Below are 20269 nucleotides of genomic sequence, written 5' to 3'. Positions count from 1 at the left end.
GATCTGTCTCTCCTGCCAAAACAGTGGTTCTTCTTTAACTTTCAAATGTGGCCTGATCTACACTGGCTAAGGAAACATCATCTGTATCCTAGACAAAGCTCTCTCCTTCTCTGGGTTTTTGGACTGGCATCATCCACCAATATAATATTAACTAAGGAATTGCCCATCAGGAATGTTTTTTCCATAAGCACAATCTAGAGGGAGAGAAGAGTAAGGAAACCACTACTCTTACTAAAAGTGTCTCATTATGATTAGCCTTTTGCATGCACACAATTGGGAGTGGTCAGAGGCGTGAGGGGAAGCTTCCTGTTTAAGGGTTGATAACAGTTCTTGATCCCTCTGTAGATAAAGGACTGGGAGGAGGACAAGGAGGAAGTATGAGCATGACCCCAGTTCCTTCAACACCAGTGCTCAGAACAAAACTGGTATAAGCTGAGCTATTCCACAGCAGAGATCACTTGCACAGGCACACTGTGTATTGGGGAAGTACATAGCGATTGTAGCTTTTGAGTCTCAATCTCTCCCAATTCTCGCCAGTATAATTTGACTGAGGAATACTTCTATACAGGAGATCAACACTGAATTCATAGGGGACAGGAACAGCTTGTTGCAGAAATGGGGTTCATAATTTGGACAGGTGGTACTCTTGAGTCATTACTAATGCCTTTAAATGGTGTTAGATTTCTTTTGCTGTTGAAAGTACCATCCTTGGAGAGGATGCAAAACTGAGCATTTATCGAGAAAAATCTTTCCTCTTTTTGCAAGAACTATCTAGGCCAAATTCCAGTTTGGGGTAATGAAGAGCCTCCTGTCTTTCTGCCACCTGGTGTTTCAAGTGATTGCAATACTATTTTTTTGCACACTCTCATACTGTGGTATAGCTTGGCTATATGCTTTTGAACAATGGCTGCTTTTCATTATTGGGTGAAATGATCATTATATGCATAAAGCATGTCTGGGGCTATGGGATTGTTCATGATGAAAGGTGCTACGTCAACGTAAAATATTAGAACAACCAGCCAACTGATGTATAACATATGCGATGATTCATAAATCTATAAAAATGCATTTGGCTGGATCTTCAGTCACATGAATGACAAACTGCTATCAAGGATCTTGTTGCATGCTAATGCAAAAAAGCTATTAGTATTCTGGGCATTAGGCTGTTACCTATTTAATGGGGCAAGCACTTTTAAAACAGAATTCAGTCTGCAAGGAAAATGGTTATTTCTGTTCCAGAGGCAGTTTTGATGAATCCACTGCTAAGTTCTGTGTTGGGTGCGTGACAGAGGCTCTTGAATATTTGCATCATAAAGGAGTTATCTACAGAGACCTGAAGCCAGAAAATTTAATTTTGGATGGTGAAGGGTATATCAAATTGGTAATATGTTTTAAGTTGTCTTTATATAAAACAGAAGGCTGTACAGTATCCATACAAGGGATTTAGGCAGGTAGAATGTGAAATTGCTCCAGAGTTCTGACATTAAGTTTATATTCCTGGTCACTTGGGGATGCATGGGGAAGAGCAAAGATGTCCTGACCTCATGAGACACATAGTAACTTGGCAGTTCTAGACTGTGGGGACCAGGAGTCTTAGAAGGTCCAAGCCCTAAGCAGTCTCCTTAGTGACCGGACTGTTAACTGTTGTGCAGGAGTGGAAAGGGGAGAACCATTTTTCTCAGACAGCAAAGTAGGTATGGAATTGCTCCTGGTTCAGGCTAAAAGCAGGAATTGGGCCTATAGCTGGTGAAGTGGAGGATAGAAACAAGTGTGTGCTGGGGGGAACCCTTGGTCCTCTTGATTGTGGCAGCAAACCAGAAAGGGGCATCAGAACACAAATCAATTTTGGGGTGTTTTTAAAGCCTGAAACATACCTCCTGAGGACAGTGGACTTCCTCATTCATCTAAGTGAGGTGTTAATGCTGAATGCCAGGGAAAGCAAACATGGAATATTTCTACCCAAAAGGATAATCGTTCAGAAAGTTGTAGATGAATGTAAACAGGGGTTATAATTTTATAGTATTCAGTTACCAATACCATGATATTGCTAACACAGCTAAGAAATTGGCTGAAATTGCTTCATAGTAAGCAGGTGTAATTATCTCAACTGCAGCACTCCCTGAAATTTAAATGCAGGAACTACTAAAACAATCAAGAGAACAGAGACTCTTTAGGCAAAACATCTCTGAAGTTCACAGTGTCTGTCCTATTAGGTTGATTTTGGATTTGCTAAGAAGATTGAAGCTGGGCAGAAAACCTGGACATTCTGTGGCACTCCTGAGTATGTGGCTCCTGAAGTCATTCTGAACAAAGGCCATGATTTTGGCGTGGACTTTTGGTCACTTGGAATTCTTGTGTATGAACTCCTTACTGGGAAGTAAGTGAAGGCTTTTGCAATCATTTCTGTCAGTGTTTACTTTTATATCTATTTAAAAAACCGTGTTAATATTAGGTTTGCAAAATGCTACACATTCTTTTTTCCTTTTACCTGAATCTTATCTGCCCAAATTTCAGAAATAGCTGAATTTCAGATACCCTTAAACTAGGAGTCAGATGTTGATAAAAATATGGTTCCTTTACTCTCCTCAGTCAATGGGAAGGTTCAGGGTGGCTGGTGTAGAATTTTCTCATTGAGCAGATGAATTGACTCTTGTGCTAGCCACTCCCACAGGTAAGGTATGTGATTGGTGTAGAGGAGCTGTATTATATCCGGGAGTGGGTATGGTAGAACTCCATACATCTATATGGGTTTGCTAGTGGCATAAAGTCCTACCAGAGACCCTGTGCTGAGATGGCTTAAATTAAAACAACCCTGAAAAAGTTCGAAGTAGCAATAAAGATTGATCCCCGTAACAAGGGACCACTATCCAGCAATCTGGTGTTCTCCAGCTCTGAGCAGATTTGCCCTTCATATCTTAAATGGTCACTAATGCAACTTGTTAAGGAAAGAGAATTTTTTTCCATAAGCACAGATATTCTTCTAGGTAAAAGATTGTCAGATTCATTGAGTGTCTTTTAATCATATTGTTTTCTTGTTTTCTCTAGTCCACCATTTTCTGGAATTGATCAAATGATGACCTATAATTTGATTCTAAAAGGCATTGAAAGACTGGATTTTCCTAGAAAAGTAACAAGGAGATCTGAGGATTTGATTCGCCGACTTTGCAGGTATAGGGGGCAAATGATATCAAAGCCATGGTGGGGGGATAAAATACTTAATCGGAATTCAAGCTCAGAACTGGAGTGGTAAGTGTTGTCACCTACAATTATTTGTGTTTTCTAACATTACCTATTTTGATGGTATTTTTATGTGTCTGTGATCTAAAGATACTACAGATTCATTTTGAGGTTCTCTAGATTTCCCTAAATTAGAAACTATTATGACATCCTAAGGTGTTTCCATATAACAGTGTTCAATAATTAAATATGTGATTTTTCTAAAGCGATTGACAGTTCATTGAAAACAACCTGAATGCCTGAAGCTATTCTTGAAAAAGGGATTTAAGTTAAAAACTTCCAAAACATCTAAGCATAAGTCAGCACACTGCTCCAGAACCAGATCTGAGAGATCTAGGATAAGTTATAAAATTTTTCCCCTGATTAAGACCTCCTAGCTTCTGTGGAGTTGCTCTGCAGAGCTTAGCCTGGTCAGTACCTGGAGGAGAGTGAACAGGACACATTGTATATGTAGTGGTTATGAGGAGGATCTGCACAGCAGCAAATATTCTGGCTCTTGCCATCCCTTCTCTGTTCTGTGTCTAATGAACAGGGTCTATTCCAAATAATAAATAAATGATAGGAGTATACTTCCTGCATACTAACCCCCATTCCACTTTTCCTTCTCCACAGTGTAATACCCCAGAAGCTCAGGGCTGGATTTTTTTATGTGACTAACACCTAGTTACTCACTCCACAAGGCTATGTATCACATGCAAACACCTGTCTACCTGTCCAAATGAAGAGTTATATATGCAAAATGTGTATGCACAGTAAAGAATTTTTGCAACTTATTATTTCTTTATAATATTTCTGAATTAAGTAGGGTTTAAGGAATGCAAAAATCTTTATTAGAAAATATTTCAATACATGTATATATCTTCTTTTTTTAAGGCAAAACCCTACAGAAAGATTGGGAAATATGAAGAATGGAATAAACGATATTAAGAGACACAGGTAAATGAGAGATCTGGGAAGAGCAAGCTTAGAGAGATAAGCATTTGGAGCTAGAGGTATTTGAAGGCCTTTTATTTTAGACCCAGATTGTGCAAACCCTTTATGGATGTGTGTTGATTTTTTATGACTTTTGTTAGAAAATGTTTTGTACATTCATTCATTCATGATCACAAACAAAATATGCAGCTTACACTTATTCTTGGTTAACCACCTGGGGGAAGAATTTTCATTCTTAATGCTGAGGAATGATTTGATTATTTTCAAAATGGGAAGTATTTATTTTTTAATATGGTTTTTCTTTTCCTTTTTTAAAAATAAAGCCTGTACCAAATAAAGATTTAGCCTTGCAAAGCAAGAAGTCACAGAAGTTTATTGTTTATTGTTTCTGATTTTTATCTGGAAGCAACTCAGATACTACTGTTATAGCCAGCAGTATAAAATCCCAAAATAGATTAGATAGAATAGTGTAACTTCTTACAGGATATGTTAGGGGACCTTGGTCTAGGGGTTTCATCCTGCTCTCAGAGATGCCTGTGGTAGTATCAGAATCATCTGCTTTTCCAGACCTACCTACTATTTGATCTGAAAATGAATTGTAAATCATCTTAAGAATAATAGTTAAGAGAGTCGGAGCAATTCAGTGAGTTTAGGTGAAAATCTACTTAACTTTGTGTCTAAACCACCAGACTGCCTATGAAAATCTCAACCAATATTCTTAGGTTATTCTTAGGGTGTTTTATTGCTACCCCATTTTTAATATTCATCAACTTGCTGGGTTGATAATGATTTTTCATCTGCATGAATATAAATTGTTTAGTAATGATACAGTTGTTTTTGTTTCCCAGCATTGGTCTTCATATAGTGCCACATATGGTTTTCAGTAGGTATTTCAGATTTTGCTCTTGAAGACAAATTTTCAAAATCTGCTTCTCATGAAATCTTCAAAACCTTTGAGGGAGGTATTTGGTCTGAGAAAAAGAAGAAATGCAAAATTCTAGAACTCCTGGTTCAGAGATGATACCTTTTATTAGACCAATTAAGAAATCTAAAAAAAAATCATCTTTTTCTGCAAGCTTTCTGGCCCACCACCTTCCTCAGGCTCAGGGAAAATTAAAGACAGTAAAAAGTCCGCATAGGTAGAAAAAAACCCTTTGAGGCATGGAGTCAGAATAGGTCCCCACTACAGTTAAGAGATGTGATTTTGGAATATTATGCATAGAAGTACCAACCTTAATCTACCTAGCGTTAATCTACCTCTTGAGCCACTGGTCCTGAAGGTAAGGCAGTCTGAGGTGTAAAAATGTAGAACCTCACATATTTATGTAACCAGCTAGCTCAGCCTAATGCCCATGCTATCACATTTTTATGCTATCACATTTTTACTTCTAGTGCTCAAGTTAGCTTGGGTGGGTCTAAGTGTTCTGGAATCCTGCTTCTGCTTGCAGTGTAGAAGTACTTGCTAAAAGTTGAAATTTGAGTGTGGAGTGAAAAAAGGTTTGTCATATTCATGTGCATTTCAGAAGGATAACTTCTGGCACTCTTCCACTCAAACTCTGTGTGAGCTGAGTGGGATTTTTTTCATATAAATTATTCATTTTGTTATATGCCAGGAGGCTGTATCATCATCATCTCTCATATCTACCTTTTTTTACAAGCTACCTTCTTTATTTTTGTCCCCACATTTATCTTTGCTACCCATGAGTGATTTTTATCACAGTTATATTGTACTATTACAAATGATTTACAACAGGAAATGTTGAAATTCTGAAAAGCGATTTTCTGTTAAAGCAAGTGAACCCCTTGTCACTTTAGACTATTGTGGCAATTTAGGGCCTGATCTGCTGGTCACTGAAATTGATGAGTTTTTCTTTTGAGTTCAGCATGCAATGAGTTAGGTCTAATACTGTTTTCAAGATATCTTTTTATTTTGTATCTCTGTCCCCCAGTTGGGGTTTGGCAGTTTAACAGCTCTGAGGTTGTGGTTTTTTGTTTTTTGTTTCTTTTTCTTTTTTCAGTCCTAAGCTATTAAAAGTGGTAAAGTCCCTCTGTAATTTTCACAGTTGTTGGTATGCTTTTGTACATGTGCTCAACTATTTTATTTGCTGTTTAGGTGTACAATGTTGACATCTTATTTTAAGTAGGGATGTCAATCACAGTTAGTGTGCATGATTAATGCATTAATTGGTTCTTGCATTAATTTTTTTAATGTGTTAATCGTGCACGTGGCTTTGGAACCCACACCCAGGCTCTGCTCCACCACCATCACTACCACCTGTGGGCTGCCCAACAGGGCAGCAGTGGCAGTGCAGAGGAACCACAGGGCAGCCTGGGCATGGGGTCCGGGCAGCTGCAGCAGGAGGTGTGGGGGGAGGTGGCATGCACAGACACATATGAGCAGCTGCACCCTGGACATGGTGAGGAATGCAGCCTGGCAGTGTGTAGAGCAGTGCCCAGCAGGTAAGTCTGTGGAGGAAAGGGGCATGGGGGAGGGAAGAGACAGAGCTGCCCGCAGCTCTGTTCCAGGACCTACCGCAGCCCCTACCCCATCCCACTCCCTCCCTCACCATGGGGGCCTCAATCTGCTTCCCATTCCTTCCCGCCTCTACACCCCTTCCCTCCTAAGACTTACCTGCTGGGCTGTGTGTCTGTGTATGTATCTATGCATCTGTGTGTATGTGTGTACCCCTGACTCCCAAGGCACAGCCCCCCCAACCCTGCTGCTGCCTCTCGCTCATGATTCTTAGTACCCCACATCCTAACAAGGTGTACAGGACCACCCCCTCCCTGGGGTATAAACCCCCCCCCCACACACACACACATCCATGGCCCCCACACTTTCACAAATTCTCCCCATACACACATCCCACACCCATGCTCCAACCATACAAAGTACCTATGTAATTTTGCATAATTTTGAGTTTTTCAGTGCATAATTTTGAGTTTTTAGCTCTGCGATTAAAATCACAATTAATTGCATCTAATTTTTTCAATTGCCCAATTCATTGTGAACAAATTTTAAAATTATTTGACAGCCCTAATTTTAAGTGAATACAGTGATTTGGAAATTCCCTTCTTCCCTTGAATATAAAATACATATTGCTGAAAGACTTTTTGCTTCTCTGCTCCTAGTAGTCATGCCACAGAAGCAACTGTAATAGTATGACCTTTTGCAGACTGTAATTTTAAACAGAGCTTTCACATTAAATTTGTAATTTACAAATTTTGTACCCCTAAAGTAAAGTCTGCTGATATCTTCCCCTTTCTTATCAGGTGGCTGAATGGTTTCAACTGGGAGGGACTGAGAATGAGAAAGCTGATATCACCTTTAAAAAGAGAGGTATTAAACCTGTTCTATAATAACAACTATTTTACTTGTCTAGTATTGTTCCACTTCAAAATTCAGTATGCGCTATACAGTAATAACTAATACTAAATGCATCTTACTGCTTTTACCGGACATTAAACAAGTTTATTAAAAACAAAAAACAGAGCCAGTTAAATAAAATTCTTATTCTGGTTACATATTTTGCATTAGGTTTTTTCCACTCTCACAATAATTGTGTTGGGTGGAATCACGGCGGCGAAGACCACATTAGCTGGGACAGTAGGTATAAAATAGCTGGATGCTGGGTGGCCGTGACAGTACAGGGCATAAAATCACAATTTTTTTATTCAGATTACACTGCAACATTATCTTAAACCAGTTTTCTGTTTTAACAGTCTGTTGTTCTTTACCTTAAAATGATAGAATTTTGCTGATAAAGTAGAGGCAGCTATTTCAATAACAACAACAATTAATAAGTAACAATGTTGAAATATGTCTTAAATAGTTGGTGTGGCAACCAAAGTGCAGTGGTTTACTAGATACATACAAGGTATATTTGAATCAGAATTGTATTCACTGTTGGCCTGGTGAATCTTGCCTTTGAAGTCAGTTGACTTTAGGTCAGGTGTTATATTTGGGAATACTTTAGAGTACTGTCTTGAAAGGCAATATTAAGTTATGAGGTTCACCTTTTGTATGTGTTGTACTAAGTCATAGTTAGTGACTACTTTGAAAGAAGAATGATGTATTTCTGTTTAAAAAATCTTTGTCTTGGATCTTGCACTAATTTTTTACGTCTCTGTTGATAGCAATACAGTACCATGCACAATGTGACTGAAATCTCATTCCATTTAAAGCATCCTTTTGTTTTTGTTTTTGATGTCCTAGCTTGCTGGACCCACAGACTTCAGTTACTTTGACACCTATCCTCCTGAAGAAGGACACCCTCCAGATGAGCTTTCAGGCTGGGATAAAGATTTCTGAAAGATGCTACAAAGTTTGCTAATAATTTGCTTGTAGAACACAGGATATCAGGACCATACTCATCAATCATAATTCCTCCCTCTAGTTGGTTTAGTAAAATCAAGGCATAATAGCGTGGTGGAAAATATTCTGTTCCTTGAAAAACAAAAGAGAGCACAATGAGCAAAATACATCCCTTCATGCTTGCAGTTTAGACCATGTTGTACGTCTACCTCTTATTAGAAGTGCATTAATTAATTTGACAACTTAAATGTTTCGAAATGCCTCTGTGAGCAAGATCAGTCACTAAGGATTGGATGCAAGCATAGCAGTATTTCCAGTGACAGGACCATGTTTTGATTATGAGGATTAAAGCACGTCTTTAGTTTTAAGAGACCAATGGTATCTAACTGTGGGAATTAAGCTTCTGAAATGTCACTTCTTACAACCCTCATGCATACTTGATTTTTTTTTTTCATTTTTTGAAGGCAGCATTATGTAGAAAGAGAAGCACATGGAAGAAATATTTTTTTCATAAAAATAATGTTTGATTTGACTTTGGGGTAAGGCTAGAAGTGCCTCATTGTGGAAACAATCTGTCAGTGTTAATCCAGTGTTGTACCAGCTTGACTGCATGAAATAGATTACAACAGGACAAATGGAAGTATAGACAAGAAATGAGGTATGTAACTTGTAGAAGTTGTCCTATGATGGTGTCTGTAGTGCTCATTCTCCAAACAATTGCATTCAAGCTAAGTGTTTTGTTTTAATGACTTGCTTTATATATAATGAAAAGTTAGATGGGGCTGTTCCAAGCCAATAAGCTTTGGCCAGAATGGAAAGGGTTTTTATAAATACAGCATACTCCATTGTTTTTCTAGAAGTTTGTTTGTTTTCTCGTTAGTATAGAGAATACAAAGTGACGTCTGACCCCATTCATATCAATGATAAAACTCATTGGCTGCAGTAGAGGCAAGATTTTACTTTTTAGATCCACGAATCATTCAGAAAGAATGAGACCCCAACCTCTGAGTAACATGATTTTTTTTAAGGAGGCATGTTCCTGTAGGAAGATTCTGAGCTATGCTTATGTCAGAGAAATAAGATTAACCCCATATCTTTGTTTTCCTTGATTAAGGGAATTCTGTCTAACAAATCATTTGAAAGTGTTCTTTGTATTTTCTCCTATCTAAAAATCCGTTTAAAAGTGTCTAGTAATCAGTGAATGAAATCATGACAGGGAATGTAAAATTTATATTGGAAAGAAGGCTCTACCTAGCTTTAAAGGAAGTTAATAACCATCCAGACACACTAACAAAAAAAGATCAATCTCACTCTTCAAAGCCAGTTACTTTATGTTTGGTGATTTAAAATGTTCTGAACCAATAATTGCTTAATTATTGTATTTTTGCAAATGCCTGAGTTTATCAAAGCAAGGAAAAGAACAAGTTGAAATGCGGATTGAATGTCCTATGTTCATTGCTTAAACCGAAAGACTATCTCTAAAATACTTAAAAATGTGAGTTTAACATTTTATCAGCGTTTAAAAGAATTAGTGGATTTATAACATGCAGTGTTTACCCTTAAACACTGAATTGGAATTCACTGAGGAACATTAGAAAATTGAAAAATTTTGACTACCTCTGTAGCTAGTACAAATGTAATATTTTCATCCACATGTTGAGGGAGTTTCATTTAAATTTTAGGGTCTTTTGTACCATTTTTCTTCAAAATATTACAGCTGAAAAAAACAGAAGTCTCTAAAGCAGAGGTTCTCAAACTGTGGTCTGCGGACCACCACTGGTCCATGAGCTCCATTCATGTGGTCCACAGAAAGGTTGTGGAACAATCAAGAATATCTTGTAAGGGTACTTATAACGTAAGACTACTGATATTAAAATATGATTTGTGTGCTTTGATTTGTAGAACAATCAGCAGGGGCAATTTTCAAGTGGTCCGTGAAAAATAAAGTGAGAATCACTGACTGCTCTTTTATGTTGTTAGGTAGAACATCCCATAGAACTGCCCCTATTATGTATGCTGCATTTGGCATGAGATGTGACACCTATGGAGATAAATAGATATTTCCTATTGTTACATTGTGTTGGTTGGTTAAAGATGTCAGAGAGCTCTACTAGGAACTGATAAATCTCCCAATCATAAACAGAGGCAGACCTTAAAGCCACTCAGAGCCTGAAGTTGGCGCAAACTACATTAACTCATAGACCGGATGGAGCATCTCACTGAAAGCACTTGAGTACTCTGGGATGTGAATACTCTAGGATCTGCTGTGGTTGCACATTGGCTGCCAGGTAGAGTTTAAGGGCTGATCACCTATACAACCTTAATAGTCCTGAGAGTGCCACTCTTAACAGGCTTTCTCCCTGTAACATAAAGCTCCAGTGGGAGTCAATGAAGGAGCTTGATCCTATGTTCATTAAAGTCGATGCCAAATTTTACATTAGCTTCACTGGTAGGGCTGAGAGCAGAACTTACTTGCTGAATGCTCTTGAACTTGCTTTTCACCTTGGTCTGGAATAGTCTGCATGGGAGGACCTCCTAGGCATCATATAAGAGCCATTGATTTGACAAGTTCCCAGGGGAAAGTTGAATACAGGCTACTTCTGTACAGGAAGATGGATAGAGGCTGGGTTGATCCATTATGTCGCTGAGTTAATTCATTATTTTTTGTGGCACAGTGGTGACCATTTTATTTGTAAGTCTAATTGTTTTGTACAAATATCCTGTTATTACCACAATCTAAATTGAATTGATAGAGTACAAATATCCTGTTATTACCACAATCTAAATTGAATTGATAGAAGATTTCCAATCGACTAGTACAAGTGTTGATTCAAGCGCTTAGAAAAAGATAATGTGCATCTTAAATGCTTAATTTATCCACCTAGTTGCAAAAGTATTTTAGGAACTGTGCTGCCAACAAAGGCCGGTGCAAGACAGTGATGCCCAGGCACAACCAAAGAGTAGAGCAGAGCCCTGAGGGTGTGAATTTCAGATATGTGCATTAGCAACTAGTACCATTTAGCAATACCAAAGAGCATGTTTTATTTGCAAGATTTAGATGAGCACTAAACATGTCTGTGTTTTTTTGTTTTTGTTTTTTTTTACTATAATCAAAATGATCCTGTTGGGAGTTTTGTAAAGTGTTTTTGAATGTATTTTTTCATTTTATTTATATGTAATTTTTTAAAATATATACATATATTTTTAAATGAAGAAAAATGCAGTATGATAGATTTTCTTGCACATAGTAATGTAGATCTGCCCAACTGTAAACTGCTTGTTATTTTAAGAGCAATTGTATAGCTTGTTTAACCCTTATTTGAGTATGCACAAATAAAGCTGACTTAGCCTGGTGTGCATCTTATGTTTATATGGTTTCTAGGGCTGTGCAAAACAGCACCGTATCATTTTGACTTCCATTTTCCCATTTTGAAGGGTTTTGTTATGATGTTTTGTTTCGAAGCACTCTTCCATGTAATTTCATTTTGTCGAACCTATTTTGATGTTTCACCTATAGGCTATAATGGGGGATTGTGAAACTGCCTATAACTTTGTCATTTCTTGCCTGATTCAAACGAAAACAGGGGGCATAGCCCCTGCTGAGGCCACAAAGCCTGTCAAGTTTCAAGGAGATAGGTGTAGGAGTTTCTGGGAAACTGCACCCCAAGCTGCTGATAAACAAAACTCATGACGTGTGTGACGTGTGACTTTGTGTGTGTGTGTTAAGGATTGACTCCAGAATGAATATGAGTCGCCAATGCAACGAAGCAATAGGCAGAGCCAGCCGCACCCTGTCATGCATCAACAGGGGCATCACTAACAGGTCCAGAGAGGTCTTGCTCCCCCTCTATCCAGCGCTGGTCAGGCAGCTGCTGGAGTACTGTGTCCAGTTCTGGGCGCTGCACTTCAAGAGGGACGTGGAGAACCTGGAGAGGGTCCAGAGGAGGGCCACTCATATGGTTGGGGGCCTCCGTGGCCAGCCCTATAAGGAGAGGCTAAGGGACCTGAATCTCTTCAGTCTCTACAAGAGGAGACTGCGGGGGTGGATCTTGCCTACAATCCTATCAGGGCCAGCAGCAGGTACTCAAGGGAAAGTCTGTTCACCAGGGGCCCCTTGGAGTCACTAGGAACAATGGCCACAAGTTGAGGGAGGATAGGTTTAGGTTAGATATTAGAAAGAACTGCTTCACTGTAAGGGTGGCCAGAGCCTGGAATAGGCTTCCCAGAGAGGTGGTGCTCTCTCGTCCCTGGAAATCTTCAAGAGGAGACTGGATAGGCACCTGGCTGGGGTCTTATGACCCCTCCCACCCCCAGTGCTCCTTCCTGCCCATGGCAGGGGGTTGGACTAGATGATCTGTCTAGGTCCCTTCCTTAGCCTGGTCTACCACTTTAAATAACGACAGGTAATAACTTAGTAAGTAGCACCAGCCTTTCTTTCCTCTCCTGCAGGAGCTTCTTCTCCAGCAGCTGCCAGAAAACTCTCCCTACCAGTCCCAACTCTGGGGCTTAGATGTGCCCAGGGCCCTGCCTCCTTCTGGTCAGCTGACTGGGGACAGGTGCTAGGGGTCTAAGGACATGTCACTGGCAGACAAAATTCTTTGGATCAATCTGGTACCTTTTACTAGACTAACCTTATCACCAGAAGCCAACTTTCTACAGCCCAAAACGTATGGAATGGATCCAAGCCACGCCATGACAAGACATGCAAAACCTGCCAACAATACAATACATATCTCCATCAGGGCACCAAGTGCCCTGATGGAGTATACGTAGGAGACATCAAGCAACAACTGCGGATCAGAATGAGCACACACAGAAAATCTATCAAAGACAAGAACACCACCTGTCTCCAATCTGTCAGGCCTGATCCTCAAAGGGAATTTACAAACCACTTTTTGCAGACAAGTCTATACACTGCACTTCATCAACCTCCTAGGTACAGAAACTAATGGACTCAATATAGCCATCTGGAGTGAGAGGGGGACTTCCCTTTGGGCACGCTCCCACTGGTGCTAGGCTGAGGAGGAGCAAGGGTAAGGGGGTTGTACTTGCGAAGACACATCAGTATCCCAGTGGTGCTCGTGTTTTGTTCCTTTGCCGTGGCTGGTTTTGTTTTGACAGTGCAGGCAGGGGCATTAAGATGTCTTCAAATGCCCACCTAAAGGCCTCTTTATATTACAGTTGGTGCATCTACATGAGACACTTTACTGCACAGTAGATTAATTTACTGGGCAGTAAAGCATCACTGTTTACAAAGTGTAGGCAGTTACTGCACAGTAACAGTCTACTGTCTGGTTGGTTTACTATCTGCAATTAACCACGCAATAGTTATTGTGCAGTAGCTGACTATATGTAGATGGTGAGCGGGAGCAAATCTCTTCCCAGTCAGCCCCACCACCACAGGGCCATGCTCAGGCTTGCCTCAAGGGTATGGGTTTTTCCAGCCCCACAGCTGGGACGGAGCTTTGCCTGCACCAGGCTGGTCTTTAAACCCCTGGCATGCCTCTGGGGCCTGTGCCACCTGCAGCCTGTGTGTGACCACTGGGTCCCACAGCAGTGGCCTTGTGCCAGCCTCAGCAGGCTCATGGACTCCAGTGGTGGCCCCTGGGGCCAGCCCCACCACCCAGCTGCCTCCCACATCCTGTGCCCCTGTGCTGCAGGCACCTGCTACACTTCAGTGGAAAGGGGCATTAAGATGGGTTCAAATGCCTACCTAAAGGCTTCTTTTTTAATACAGTAGGTGTCCAGGGAAACCTGAAAACCTGGCATGAGACGCTGAGCTTTGATGGCACCCTGGCAACCCCATGCTTCCCTGCAATATATGCTGCCATTTGAAGGGGTACCTCTGCCTATGTTACAAGTCTCTGACCCCTGCAGCCAAAGAGGACTGCTATTGACAAGTTTCCCTGCATGCAACAGGGCCCTTGCTGCATAGCTTGGAGGGCATTGGGTGCTCAATTAAGTTCTGCACTGCCTCCCGCCTCCCTGCCTGCTCTGGGGGGTGGACCCCAGGGGGCATGGAGGAGCTCGGCCAGGCAGAGTGGGGCAGGGAGGGGAGGGCCTCCACTTGGGGCCCCTGGCTCCAGGTGTGCAGTCCAGAGATGGTGCAGGCCTGAGTGGCCAGGTCTCTGCCCCCCTCCCCCACCTCGGCCTTCTTCTCTGTTTGATGCTTACCAGATAGGCATGGCAGTCTTCCCTGGTGGCCTGAGTCTGTCCCTGCAGTGGTGATGAGGTGTAGCTCCCACTGGTGTCCCGGGGTGGAGCAACATGGCCCCTGCTGGTCTGAGTAGTGGCCCCCCCCAGGGAGGAGCAGGAGCTCATCATAGTGGCTGGTGCCAGCCCCAAGCTCTTCTCTTAAGTAGAGTTGTTCACTTGAAGCTGGCATAGCAGTCACTGGCCTAGGCTCCTGAGAATCTGGATGAGGCCAGGAGCAGGGAGTACACCAGGACCTGTGTTTGATACCCCAAGAGGTCTTCCCTCTGAGAAGAGTTGTTGCTGCCAGGCTGTGATGGAGGCTCCAGCAGGTCACCCATGCTGGAGAACATGGCATAGCTGAGTCCAGGGTTCCAGAGAGTGAGGATGTGATCCAGCTGCCACATAAAGGGCAGGGTCCTGTGGGCAGCCCCAGAGCAGCAGTTGCATGGACATGGTGCCTGGCATCACGGAGGATGCCATTGTAGGATGCCATTGTAGCTCTCTTGATGGCCCATGGGGGCTCTGCCTGTGACAATGGGTGCTGCTGGGCCTCAGGACGTGCCTGCAGCACAGGGGCATGGGATGTGGGAGGCAGCCAGGTGGTGGGGCTGGCTCGGTGGTGACTAGCTGAGTCTCTGTGGGGAGTGGTGGCCGCATGGTTGTGGGCCACTCCATTCCAGGTGCAAGCACAGCTGGTTGAATAGCTCCTGGAATGTTACCCAGGTCATCCAGAAGGAGTCCACCAGGTGCTTATTAGGGCTGTGCAAAATGGGCCCTGTTCAATTTGGATTTGGATTCGGCCCAAATCGGGGGCAGTGATTCAATCTGTTGATTCGGATCACTGTCCCTGATTTGATTCAGCTGTATCTGAATCTGAAGATTCAATGCTGATTCAGTGAATCAGTGATTGAGATACAGGCACAGCTTTAAAAAAAAATTTCTACATACCTTGAGGTAGCAATGTGGCTCGTGATTGCTGTGGTGCTGGGGTGCATGGAACGTCCCACAAGGGTGCAAGGGGGTCTCCAGCGTTCTTGGCAGCAAACCCGGAAGTGGACCAGAAGTACTTCTGGTCCACTTCTGGGTGTGCCAGGGAGCATGTTGGACATCCTGTGCCCCCCTCCCCAGCTTGGTGATTGACCACAGGGGGACTCTGGGTGCCCTCCAAGGCTCAGAAGGCACCAGTCACCAAGCCGGGGGAGGGTGGCATTCCCCCCCCGCCCCCGTGTGCTCCCCAGTGGACCAGGAGGTGAAATGTATGTGCTTCTGGTCCACTTCCGAGTCTGCTGTCGAGTGCACTGGGGAACCTCCCGTGCTTCTGTGGGACGCTCCATCTGCCCCAGCACTGCAGCTCACAGAGCCCTTGCTACCTAGAGGTATGTAGAAAAAGAGTTTAAAGCTGTATCTATGTTTGAATCTCTGAACCTGTCTGAATTGATTCGGAGGGTTCCAAATAGATTCGTAGAGATTACAGGGTCCTCTGATTCAATTCAGATCCAGAGATTCAGCCACTGAATCAGGCCAAATCTCTGCTGAATCGAATCAGGGACTGAAGCTTTGCACAGCCCTACTGCTTATCATCCCAGGTGTGCTGGGCAACATGGAGCCACCAGTCTTGGCTGGCACAGTGGGCCCACAGCTGGTGGGACTGAAGCCCCAGGAGTTTGTGGAAGGCACCCATAGTGGCATCCATGTGAGCATCATCATCATCATCATCCCTGCTGGGGTCCAGGTGGCAGCCCAGGGGTTGGTAGGGAACAGCCCAGGGTTGTGGGGGGCCACAGGTGGGGTGGTGAGCCTGGCCATGTGGCCACACGGCACAGCAGGGTGGACAGGGTCGAGGCTGACCTGAAACAGGCAGCAGTCATTGTGGCAAAGAAGCACAGTGAGCATGGTGGCAAGCAGAAGCCTGCAGCACAGGTCACTGCTGCCAGGACTTGGGTGTGGAGCAACCGTTGCATAGAATCATAGAAGTAGGGTAAGAAGGGACCTTATAGATCTTCAAGTCCAACCCCCTGCCAGGGCAGGACAAAAAAACTGGGCTCAAATGATCCCAGTTAAGTAGGCATCAAGCCTCCTCTTAAAGACCCCCAGTGTAGGAGCCAGCACCACTTCCCCTGGAAGTTGGTTCCAGCTCCTAGCCGCCCTAAACTGTGAAGTAGTTCTTATGGATGTCTAATCTAAACCTACTCTCCAAGAACTTGTAGCTGTTATTCCTTGTTATGCCAGGGGGCGCTAGGGGAGACAAGGTCTCTCCCAAACCCTTCTGGTCCCTCCTAGTGAGTTTATAGACTGTCACCAGGTCCCCCCTCAGCCTTCTCTTGTGAAGGCTGAACAGGTTCAGGTCCTGCAGGCTCTCATTGGAACTTCTCTGCCCTGTAGTCCCTGGATCATGCAGGTGGCCCTCCTCTGGACCCTCTCCTGAAGAGTCCACATCCCTCCTGAAGTGGGGCGCACAGAACTGGACACAGTACTCCAGCTGTGGCCTGACCAGTGTTACATAGAGGGGGAGGATCACTTCCCCCTCTACTTGATCACTTCCCTGGCTCTACTTGAGATGCACCTGTGGATGCACAACAAGGTCTGGTTAGCCCTGCCAACCGTGACCTCGCATTGTCAGCCCATGTTCATCTTGGAGTCAATTGGCACCCTTATTCTGCTCTGACATACATTTATCTGTTTGATTTATCTTGACTTGCTAAACCAAAAAACAAGAGCCCACATGAGGAAAAAAGGAACTTCCACTTGGAAAATAGGAGTATCCATATGCAGTTATAATGGTATGACAATAGTAGTATAATAGCTTGTAACTAAATGAAAATGTTCCTCTGTAGATAAACTAAAAGTGTAAATGAGAATTGGGCCCAGTGATTTTATATTGATTTTGAACATGAAAGGCATCTTGTGATATTAAGTTCTTGTGATAACATTTATATTTTGCTTTTGGGATTGACATGTGAATTGTCTTCCTTTGTTCTACTCCTTATTGGGCTGCAAGACAGCAAAGAACGGTTTATCAACAGTATGACTCAGTGCAGATTGAAATACAAGCCAAGTAAATCACATCTTTGCTAATATAACTCCACCAAAGCCAATCAACTTACATCATAAAAGCCTAAAAGAAAAGGAAGGCATCTGAACCAAAACGCTTTACATTTCCAGGTATGTCAGAGCTGTTTCAGTCTACACTGGTCAGTGTATTTTCTATTTTGGATTTAGTGGAAAGCATATTTTGAAGAAGTTTCTTACTATGAGGGTGACTAAGCACTCTAGCGCAAGTTTTCTTGAGAGGCTGTGGAATCTCCATCACTGGACATTTGTTAGTACAGTTCAGAAAGCCACTTGTCTGGGATGGTTTAGACAAAGATGGTCCTGCAGGAGCTAAATGATCTTCTGAGGGCTTTTCCAGCTACCAACACTCCTTTCCACCTTATAATTGTACATAGCAGCCTTTTAGCTACTCTTCTATTGCAACTTCAGAGAAGGAGACTTTTAATAGTCATGTGTAAGAAAAAAGCAGCGAAGGGCTTTAAATGCCCATGCAGATGGTATTTCTCCCATTTACAGGCATGTTCAGTTGGCTTACAAATGTGTATTTCCAGCACACCTTCTTCTGGCTCTTTTTTTTTTTTTAGATGGGTAATGCTTTTGTGTTTCAAAGCATCTTTTTAAGGGTTCACAATTCTTTAAGAAAGGTCACATACTACTTACTCTGATTGGTGCAAAGTTATGGTTACTTTTCCAGGGTCCATTTGACATCACTGTGGACTGTATGATGAATGGACATCCTTAAAAAAAAAAAAAGTATTTTATTAAAATGGGAAGTAATAGCTGCTTAGAAAACAATTACGTACAAACTGGTAACAATCAGCATAGCCTAGAAGTTTCATCAATGCATCATGTCTCAAGCAATGGAAAAGAAACTTCAATGTCCATTAAAATTCTGTTTGACTGATACAAATTAAAGGAACAGGAAGAGGTCATAGGAGTTATATTATAGGTAAATAATAAAGCATTTGCATTGAACCTTGGTATTCTGAATACCACTGTAATGCAAGGTGGATCTAAGTCAAATTTCTTATCAGCTGTGAAACTCTCTGTATTAGAAACCCAGATACAGATCTGAATTTTTCTAATTGTCAAAAAAACATGATCCCAAAATTCAACAGTGCCAAGCCATGATCATTATAATTCACACTGAATCTTGTGGTTTTGACCTTTCTCTCATGATGGCTATTTTTTTATATTAGGTAGCAGTTTAAAAGATTGCCACAATATGTATTGGATCAAATCTTGCTCTTACTTACAGTGGAGTATTGAACTAAAAAGTAGTATGATGCTGTGTTTCTTCTCAGGACTAAGATCTGCACTCCATCTAGTGGTGATTGAACTACACTGGCTACACATAACGGATGGTGACAGAGAAAACATGGGTAAGTATTTTACTGAAATGATGCAAGCAATCAATGCTTTAACAGGCACAGAGAGATGCATAGTTAACTCTTCTAATTCCATCCATCCCAAGTCAGTAAGGCAGAACATTTGAGCATTCAAGGTAACCAACCAGCTAGAAGGAAATAAACATTTCATTTTAAATAGAAATAGATTGAAGGAATTCTTGGCTGTATGTGACTACTATTTTATTTTCCATGACCAACAATAGCCAGGGAAACATGTATATTCTTTGTGTAAAGCAACACTGTTTCTTATGAACTTTGTTTTAGTTTAACTCAAGCAAGAAATTCAAAACAACACATGTATGTAAAAACTTAGAGTAATTTAGAAGGTGGCTAAATAATTTATGTATATATTTATTTAAGTTACATGATGCATCTTCTCGGTGCTACAGACATATGAGCTCTAAAACGAATGCAAGTTGACCTGATGTCTATATTAAACTATTCTTCCTGAGAGCTTTCTAACTTCTGTCAATCTTTCCTAAAAGCCCTGTGTAAATAGTAATGAGGTAAATAATAACATGCCCTGAAGTTCATCCTCTGTTGTAAAAAAGGGGTAAATCCCGTGCCTTAGACCTTTCAGTGGGAACACTTTGCCTTCAGAGAATATTTTAGGGAGCTAACATGTCCCAGATGATCTCAAATGGGCTAGAACATGAGGGGTAAATCAAGAAACCCATTCTATTAAGTACTTTATTGTTCAAAATCAACACCTTGTGTTGCATCTGGAAATGGATTGGGGTTCAGTACAGATGCTGATACACAGGTGTAATGCATACCCTGGGGGACAGAGCACTAAGCAGACAAACAGATATATTCTACACCAGATGAAATTTCAAAACAGTTTTCAGATGCAGCCCTTATTTTTCAGGTGTAGGAGTAGCTTCAGACAGCACCACTGTAATCCAGTCTAGAGGCAAAAAATACATTTGTCACCAAGGTTAGGTCCACTTCCTAAAGAAAAGAATGTAAATCTCTGTTTATGAACACAGCCTAGACAAGTAATTTGAGCATCTAGAAACAGCTGGAGAGCTCAAAATGCTCTGAAGTTTCATAGATTTCATAGACATCAGGGCTGGAAGGGACCTCGGGAGATCATCGAGTCCAGCCCCCTGCCCAAAGGGCAGGAAGT

At 41.9% G+C, this 20269-nt stretch overlaps 1 protein-coding gene across 1 annotated transcript in view; it reads left to right on the top strand.

Moving 5' to 3' along the window:
• Positions 1–9778, top strand: part of PRKG2 (protein kinase, cGMP-dependent, type II) — a 69540-nt gene extending 59762 nt beyond the window's left edge. The window contains exons 14-19 of the mRNA XM_019534312.1: positions 1240–1381; positions 2214–2377; positions 3046–3168; positions 4111–4173; positions 7444–7510; positions 8387–9778. Of these exons, the coding sequence (XP_019389857.1) occupies positions 1240–1381; positions 2214–2377; positions 3046–3168; positions 4111–4173; positions 7444–7510; positions 8387–8482 (655 nt within the window). The 3' untranslated portion in view covers positions 8483–9778. The remainder of the gene's footprint in view (positions 1–1239; positions 1382–2213; positions 2378–3045; positions 3169–4110; positions 4174–7443; positions 7511–8386) is intronic.
• The last annotated feature ends 10491 nt before the right edge of the window (positions 9779–20269 follow it).

Source organism: Crocodylus porosus, unplaced genomic scaffold (assembly GCF_001723895.1).
Source record: "Crocodylus porosus isolate Cpor-Errol unplaced genomic scaffold, CroPor_comp1, whole genome shotgun sequence".
Classification (NCBI taxonomy): domain Eukaryota; kingdom Metazoa; phylum Chordata; order Crocodylia; family Crocodylidae; genus Crocodylus; species Crocodylus porosus.
The sequence above is the reverse complement of the archived record's forward strand: the minus strand, read 5'-3'. Positions and strand labels throughout refer to the sequence as shown.